The sequence below is a fragment of the Schistocerca americana genome, chromosome X (genome assembly GCF_021461395.2).
Source record: "Schistocerca americana isolate TAMUIC-IGC-003095 chromosome X, iqSchAmer2.1, whole genome shotgun sequence".
In the NCBI taxonomy this organism is placed as follows: domain Eukaryota; kingdom Metazoa; phylum Arthropoda; class Insecta; order Orthoptera; family Acrididae; genus Schistocerca; species Schistocerca americana.
The window spans coordinates 806,838,539-806,847,324 of record NC_060130.1 but is presented as its reverse complement, the minus strand read 5'-3'; the positions used below and the strand labels follow the sequence as shown (position 1 = coordinate 806,847,324).

At 43.0% G+C, this 8,786-nt stretch overlaps 1 protein-coding gene across 1 annotated transcript in view; it reads left to right on the top strand.

Annotated features, from left to right (window-relative positions):
- Nucleotides 1-584: 584 nt before the first annotated feature.
- LOC124556331 (ras and EF-hand domain-containing protein-like) overlaps nt 585-8,786 on the top strand; it is a 207,951-nt gene continuing 199,749 nt past the window's right edge. Inside the window, exons 1-2 of the mRNA XM_047130301.1 lie at nt 585-608; nt 729-874. Coding sequence (XP_046986257.1) covers nt 585-608; nt 729-874 — 170 coding nt within the window. The remainder of the gene's footprint in view (nt 609-728; nt 875-8,786) is intronic.

Sequence of the window (8,786 nt, the reverse complement as noted above, 5' to 3'; positions counted from 1 at the left end):
TGCACTCAGAAGGGGAGGAGGAGATGGGCAGAGGAGAAAGGAGGGACCGAGGGGGTGAAGGGCAGCTGGATAGAGAAAGGAGCAGAAGGAGACAGTGAGTAGGGGGTGCAGGGGATGAGCAAGGAGTAGTGAGTGGAAGAGGTGAACAGAGCAATTAGGGATATGGATATGGACAGAGAGGAGGGCGGAGGCGATGGACAGAGAAAGGAGGAGGAGATGGAATAGTAGAACTGGAACGAATATATATCTGAGTACCGCCAGGTACTCAGCTAGCAACTTAATGAACTATGTTCATAATTCCGCAGAAATAGTAACGTTTTTTACTTTTACCTGTCTAAATAAATATTCCTTTCGCTTGTAATTGTAGTTTAAACAGAAAACATCTTATCTGAGACAATCTGTATTGTTCCCTGCTGACATTTAAGTGATTTACTCTGTAATCACCAGTCGTGAAATCTCCAATCTTTCTCCAGCCCCGTAAACATACGTTGCACTTTCAGTTACTAGGATTTTGACATTTGACACCACATCGCCTCATCGATACTTTCTCAGGATTTGGTTCTAATCACATAGGCTCCTTCCACATGTGTGTGACTATTCAATATAATGTGAACTTTTGACCTCTCTAATAAATACAATCTTTATTCGTTCTGGCAGGGGGTTTTTAGAGCACAAGACACCTTTAGTATTATATTTATTGTGTCTAAATTTTCTGTTGCAGCGGACAGAAGCTTGCGGAGCTATATGAAGATCTCCAAACCACATCAGTTTCTCCGGACTTGATAAAACGTTTCGACGGGGCATTTACGAGTTTACTCCAAGATGTGAAGAAAATTCAACAAGAGAGGAAGAAATTGGAAGAAATGTTCTCCAGGTCGGTATAATTTAACCGCAGTAAGATGATGCAAGTATTTTCAACAAACGTGATCATTTTTCCCATTCATTATAAATGAAAGCAATCATACCACGTTTTCAGATAGTTCACTTCCATCTATCCTGTAAATTTTCTGAGGAGCAGACATACATGTGTTAGTCTCATAATAGCATTTCCTTCTTTCTGTTTTAAAACGGAATTAAATTAAAAACAAAACGGAACGAAAATAAATCAAGTATGGTCACGGGCGAAAATTCAGTAAGTTCATTACAGCCAAAAAGATCAACTGACATTAAATCAAGAGATTATGGGAGTCAACCTATCAACATAAAAGGATACCTAAATTCTCGCCTCTGGGCTCATCCTGCTGTAGGTAAACTATCTGGCAGTTGCATAATACGACTTATTTTTAGGAACAGACTTAACACAGTGTTTGGCAGTTTTTATTTTATTCAAAGACCATCCCTCCACTCTGTGCTATGGAGGGCCTATTGATCTAACAAAACTGAGAAGACATCTTGACGTACCCTATCGCGAAAATCTGATTTATATTTCATTCACACAATTTTCCACACTTCTAGTCATGGCTCATCTCCATGGTTTTTATCCAGTGAGCAGAAAAATTAGAAATGAACAGATGTCGTGAGTAGGATGGATAACATGATTCGGAGTCGAACATCCACACCTAACCGCCGCCTAGGGAGCCAATGCTATAACCAAATGCAAACGACTCGAAACAGACGATTCACTTACACTGAGGTGACACCTAATATCAAGTCAAACGTCCCTCTGCCGGGCGTCGAGTAGCAACTGGACGTTGCATGGGCTCAAAAAGTAATTGGAAGTCCCCTGCAGAAATATTGAGTCATGATGCCTCTATAATCGTCCACAATTGCGAAGGTGTTCTACATCTACATCTACATTTATACTCCACAGGCCACCCAACGGTGTGTGGCGGAGGGCACTTTACGTGCCACTGTCATTGCCTCCCTTTCCTGTTCCAGTCGCGTATGGTTCGCAGGAAGGACGACTGCCGGAAAGCCTCCGTGCGCGCTCGGATATCTCTAATTTTACATTCGTGATCTCCTCGGGAGGTATACGTAGGGGGAAGCAATATATTCGATATCTCATCCAGAAACGCACCCTGTCGAAACCTGGACAGCAAGCTACACCGCGATGCAGAGCGCCTCTCTTGCAAAGTCTGCCACTTGAGTTTGCTGAACATCTCCGTAACGGTATCACGCTTACCAGATAACCCCATGATGAAACGCGCCCGTCTTCTTTGGATCTTCTCTATCTCCTCTGTCAACCCGACCTGGTACGGATCCCACACTCATGAACAATACTCAAGTATAGGTCAAACGAGCGTTTTGTAAGCCACCTCCTTTGTTGATGGACTACATATTCTAACGAATCTCCCAATGAATCTCAACCTGGCACCCGCCTCACTAACAATTAATTTTATATGATCATTCCACTTTAAATCGTTCCGTACGCATACTCCCAAATATTTTACAGAAGTAACTGCTACCAGCGTTTGTTCCGCTATCATACAATAAAGGATCCTTCTTTCTATGTATTCGCAATACATTACATTTGTCTGTGTTAAGGGTCGGTTGCCACTCCCTGCACCAAGTGCCTATCCGCCGCAGACCTTCCTGCATTTCGCTGCAATTTTCTAATGCTGCAACTTCTCTATATAGTACAGCATCATCCGCGAAAAGCCGATGCAGGATTTTGTGCACGATTGTGTCCCACAAGAATTCGATGGGACTCATATCGGGCGATCTGGATGGCCAAATCATTCGCTCGAATTGTCCAGAATGTTCTTAAAACCAATCATGAACAACTGTGACCCAGTAACAAGGCGCATTGCCATCCATAAAAATTCCATCATTTTTTGGGAACAAGAAGTCCATGAATGGCTACAAATGTCTCCAAGTAGCAGAACACTACCAGGACCCAGTCCATTCCATGAAAACACAGCCAACACCATTATGGAACCCCTACCAGCTTGTACAATGCCTTGTTGACAACTTGGGCCCACGGCTTCGTGAGGTCTGCGCCACAGTCGAACCCTACCGTTAGCTGTTACAAACTGAAATCGGGACTTACCTGACCAGCCACTGTTTTCCAGTCGTCTAGGGTCCAGTCGATATCGTCACGAGCCCAGGATAGGCGCTATAGTCGATGTCGTCCTGTTTGCAAAGGCATTGGCGTCGGTCGTCTACTGCCGTAGCACGTTAACGCCAAATTTCGCCGCACTGTCTTAACTAATACGCTCGTCTTACGTCCCACATTGATTTCTGCGGTTATTTGCCGCAATGTTGCTTGTCTGTTAACACTGATAATTGTACGCAAGCGCCGCTGCTCTAGGACGTTAAGTAACGGCCGTCGGCCACTGCACTGTCGGGTGAGAGGTAGTACCATAAATCTGGTATACTTGGAACATTTTTATACTGTAGATCTCGGAATACTGAATTCCCTAACGATTTCCGAAATAGAATGTCCCATACGTCTAGCTCCAACTACCATTCGGCGTTCAAAGCCTGTTCATTTCTGTATTGTGGCCATAATCACGTAGAAAATCTTTTCACTTAAGGACAAACAATAGCTTCGCCAATGCATTGCTCTTTTATACCTTACGTACGCGATGCTACCGCCATCTGTATTTCTTCATATCGCTATTCCATGACTTTTGTCACCTCAGAGTAGTTCATGCAGTAACAAATTACGTGGCGATATCGGAATGGCTCCCATCTTCCTCGCTTCTCAGCATCTCAAATGGTTCAAATGGCTCTAAGCACTATGGTACTTAACATCTGAGGTCTTCAGTCCCCTAGAACTTAGAACTACTTAAACCTAACTAACCTAAGGACATCACACACATCCATGCCCGAGGCAGGATTCGAACCTGCGACCGTAGTAGCAGCGCGGTTCCGGACTGAAAAGCCTAGAACCGCTCGGCCACAGCAGCCGGCCCTCAGTATCTCCAAAGCGCTCTACGTCACTATTGTCGTACTAACACTGTCTTCTGTGGTATCGCATAATTTTTGATGTAGTTCTACATTTCGATAGTTCGATCGTCTCCATTCTACAATATTCACAGCAGCTTACCTGACCAACCATCTAACGGTAACTTCTACGTTTGACAGACAGTTCTTTTCCAGCTGAGCCCCCTGGACCACCTCAAGGATTCACTAAAGGACTTCGTCTACAACTACTCTTCGCATTCCATTCCAAGCCACACGAAGGCTCGCTAACACACATCCACAAAAGGTGCTAGTAGCCCATTGTTGTTGTTGTTGTGGTCTTCAGTCCAGAGACTGGTTTGATGCAGCTCTCCATGCTACTCTATCCTGTGCAAGCTCCTTCATCTCCCGGTACCTACTGCAACCTACATCCTTCTGAATCTGTATAGTGTATTCACCTCTTGGTCTCCTTCTACGATTTTTACCCTCCACGCTGCCCTCCAATACTAAATTGGTGATCCCTTGATGTCTCAGAACATGTCCTACCAACCGATCCCTTCTTCTAGTCAAGTTGTGCCACAAACTCCTCTTCTCCCCAATTCTATTCAATACCTCCACATTAGTTACGTGATCTGCCCATCTAATCTTCAGCATTCTTCTATAGCACCACATTTCGAAAGCTTTATTCTCTTCTTGTCCAAACTATTTATCGTCCATGTTTCACTTCCATACATGGCTACACTCCATACAAATACTTTCAGAAACGACTTCCTGACACTTAAGTCTATACTCGATGTTAACAAAGTTCTCTTCTTCTGAAACGCTTTCCTTGCCATTGCCAGTCTACATTTTATATCCTCTCTGCTTCGACCATCATCAGTTATTTTGCTCCCCAAATAGCAAAACTCCTTTACTACTTTAAGCGTCTCATTTCCTAATCTAATTTCCTCAGCATCACCCGATTTAATTTGACTACACTCCATTATCCTCGTTTTGCTTTTGTTGATGTTCATCTTATATCGTCCTTTGAAGCTCATTATGCCCGAAAAGTAGCTCACGTATAAAATAGCCTTCCTGATCTTAAATAATCGTGTAAAGTATGATGCAGTATCTAATCAACACTATACGGAGTCCTATTTTCGGATATTAATAAGGATTGTGTCTTCACTTCTCCTGTACGGTGACTGATGACACTGTCAATGAGGTTTCTAAAAGTCTATAGAGGAATGGCAGACCATTCCTAATGAAGATCCGAAACTAGAGGAGGTAAGTGATTTTGGACGCTGGGGTCTGAAGCGAAGTCGACGTTCTAACTCACCTCAAAGGTGTTCCACTGACTTCAGGTATGGGTTCCAGCAGGCCAGTCAATTTCAGGCATATTATTGTCCATAAATGATTGCCTTACAGATGCCGCTTTATGAGAGGATGCATTGTCACGTATATACAAACTGTCATCGTCTCCGAAAAGTTCCTCCATTGTAAGTGCTGTAAAATGCGTTCATATCCTGACACATATGCGTTTTCTTAAGCACAATTAGTAGACTATGTCCTAAGCACGAAAATACCCCCGTACCGTAACACCACCCCTTTATGTACTTCACTGTTGGCACTGTACATGACGGCATGTAACGTTCTCCAACCATTCGCAAACCCATCGTGGTTCATCCCTCCAGATCACTCATTTGTCACCCACTGTCCAGTGACGCCCTTCTTTACAGCACCTCATGCGCCGCTTACCATTGACTAAGAAGCCTCTCTGTCGTTTCTAGGTCTTCAGTTTAATGCATGCATGCATACATACATACATACATACATCTATATTGAACAGATGTGTGTTACTAATGGGGAGCTGCTTGACGTTTTAACTCACTACGCACAGTATTGTGCCAGCTGCACTACTGGTTGCCTTTTGGAACTCATAAGTAATTCCTTCCTCTAATTTCATACGATATTTTGCAACCATCCTACTCAATGATCCATTCTCCCTGTCAGTCAGTACATGAGATCTGTTTGGTCTTGGTTTAGCTGTGGCGTTTTCTTTGCATTTCCACTTCACCATTACGTCATCAACGGCTGACTTTGACAGCTTTATAATGGATAAAACGTCCCTGCTGGTTTTGTTACTCAGGTCACAACCAGCGACTAGTCCACATTCGAAGTCACTGAGCTGTCCTGATCGACCCATTCTGCTGCCCTTGCCTCTCTCCTGACAGCAAAATAATCTCCGCCAGCTTTTATACTAGCCTGTCCGCCCCTCGCGACATTTAGTGGTATTTTTCCGCATTTTATAGGAGTGTCCGGACACTTCAGATCTTAAACACTACTGGCCATTAAAATTGCTACACCAAGAAGAAATGCAGATGATAAACGGGTATTCATTGCACAAATATATTACTGACATGTGATTACATTTTCATGCAATTTGGGTGCATAGATCCTGAGAAATCAGTGCCGAGAACAACCACCTCTGGCCGTAATAACGGCCGTGATACGCCTAGGCATTGAGTCAAATAGAGCTTGGATGGCGTGTACAGGTACAACTGCCCATGCAGCTTCAACACGATACCACAGTTCATCACGAGACGTTCACCGCGATGTCACCAAACACGGATGCGACCATCATGATGCTGTAAACAGAACCTGGATTCATCCGAAAAAATGACGTTTTGCCATTCGTGTACCCAGGTTCGTCGTTAAGTACACCATCGCAGGCGCTCCCGTCTGTGATGCAGCGTCAAGGATAACCGCAGCCATGGTCCCCGAGCTGATAGTCCATGCTACTGCAAACGTCGTCGAACTGTTCGTGCAGATGGTTGTTGTCTTGCAAACTTCCCCTTCTGCTGACTCAGGGATCGAGACGTGGCTGCACGATCCGTTACAGCCACGCGGATAAGATGCCTGTCATTTCGACTGCTAGCGATGCGAGGCGGTTGGGATCCACCACGGCGTTCCGTATTACCCTCCTGAACCCACCGATTCCATATTCTGCTAACAGTCATTGGATCTCGACCAACGCGATCAGCAAATGTGATACGATAATCCGCAACCGCGATAGGCTACTATTCGACCTTTATCAAAGTCGGAAATGTGATGGTACGCATTTCTCCTCCTTACACGAGGCATCACAACAACGTTTCACCAGGCAACGCTGGTCAACTGCTGCTTGTGTATGAGAAATCGGTTGGAAACTATCCTCATGTCAGCACGCTGTAGGTGTCAACCTTGTATGAATGCTCTGAAATCTAATTATTTGCATATCACAGCATCTTCTTCCTGTCGTTTAAATGTCGCGTCTGTAGCTCGTCATCTTCGTGGTGTAGTAATGTTAATGACCAGTAGTGTAGTTTGTTAACCTCCAAATGGATTAAAAATATTTCCGGGTCGTACTTGTTTATCACCTACCAGATAACACTTTCTTATCGCAAGCATAATGCTCTTGAGGCGATTTCTGTGTTTGCAAGGCAAACCCTCATTTTGGTTTCTATGGCACTACTCAGGTAGAAGCAGGTCCTATTCACCTAATATCACTTTTACTTTAGAGTCATTATTACTGTCACAGTATTTGTCTTCCTTAAATTAATTTCTTATTTCCAATATATGACTGAGATTAAAATTATGAACATGTTATTGATATCACTGAAAAAACCAGCCTGGATTCTGTTCTCAACTACGAATCGTGATCACTGTATTTTCTTGTCTTACAAACTGATGCCATTTTACCTCTCTTTCATGTTAACTACAGCTTCTTCCGCAAATATGGCGGACAAGTAAACCGTACGTTCTCAACCCTTCGCTAATATTGGCTATCTTCTTTCAGCCAGTTACTGTTATCATCATCCTACCAGCCTTTTACAGCTGTGAGAACGATTCATGTATCTTCAAAAAACAAAGAGCACGTTGCCAGTCAACCGAATTAAAAACTTTCGTTGAACAGTGAAACTGAAATTACATTTTTTCCATGTTTCGATTGGCTTCTGGATTCAAGGGTTCATTTAGACTTACTTTTCTTGCTCTGCCGTCTACTTTCAAATCTAATATTGCCTCACCGACAAATCGTTTAATATCACATCCACGTGACCCGAAAACATGGATAACGGTGTAATTTTGACAGAACATGTATACGAAAAAGGCATTACACCACCATTTAATAATAATGCCACCAGTATCTATTCGTTCTTGTAACACTGCGTTATAATATTAAAATGCAATGCATTTCATATTTGTAAATCACCAAATGGTCGTAGAAATCAGAGCTGTGTAAAAAACATAGCCTGGAGAAAATTATAATTAAAAATAGTAGCATCTCGAAATATGTCTCATTTTGATGTTATCAATGTCTAATCCCACAGTAAAAAAACCATGACTGGTGGCACAATTAGTACGTAATAGTTAGTTTGATGCAGCTCAGTCATATTGTTCATATTTAGCCCATACAGTGAACCACCATATAAAAAGTTATGCCTCTCAAGAAATCATAACTGTTTTTGTATGACGGGATCTGGTGAACTCCGCGAAGCTTTTACACTTTTGCCCAGTAAACGACACTGAGCGCAACAACCAGTCATCAGTAGCAGTGTGTATCACGGGAAGGGAGATGAGAAGATATTAACTGGAGGTTCGCGTTGCGATACTTAACACTTTATTCATAGCCTATTCGCAGTCTTCAGAGTATATTATATCCACCTCCTTAACAGCGCGTGAAGAATGCTTCTGTCTGAATGGTCATACTTATAAATGAAAAGAGCACAAAATTGTAGTGCTCTGTGAAGAGGTGAAACATTTTTTCAATAGACATCTGTAGCTACGGGTGGTATATTTACCTGCCCCAGTATAGAATTACCAAAAGCCGTCACGAGACAAACATTCAGAGCAGACGTCACAAATTTAATAAAGTCTCTACCAGGAAAAGCTGCTTTCACCGGACCATTTGATGTCCGACA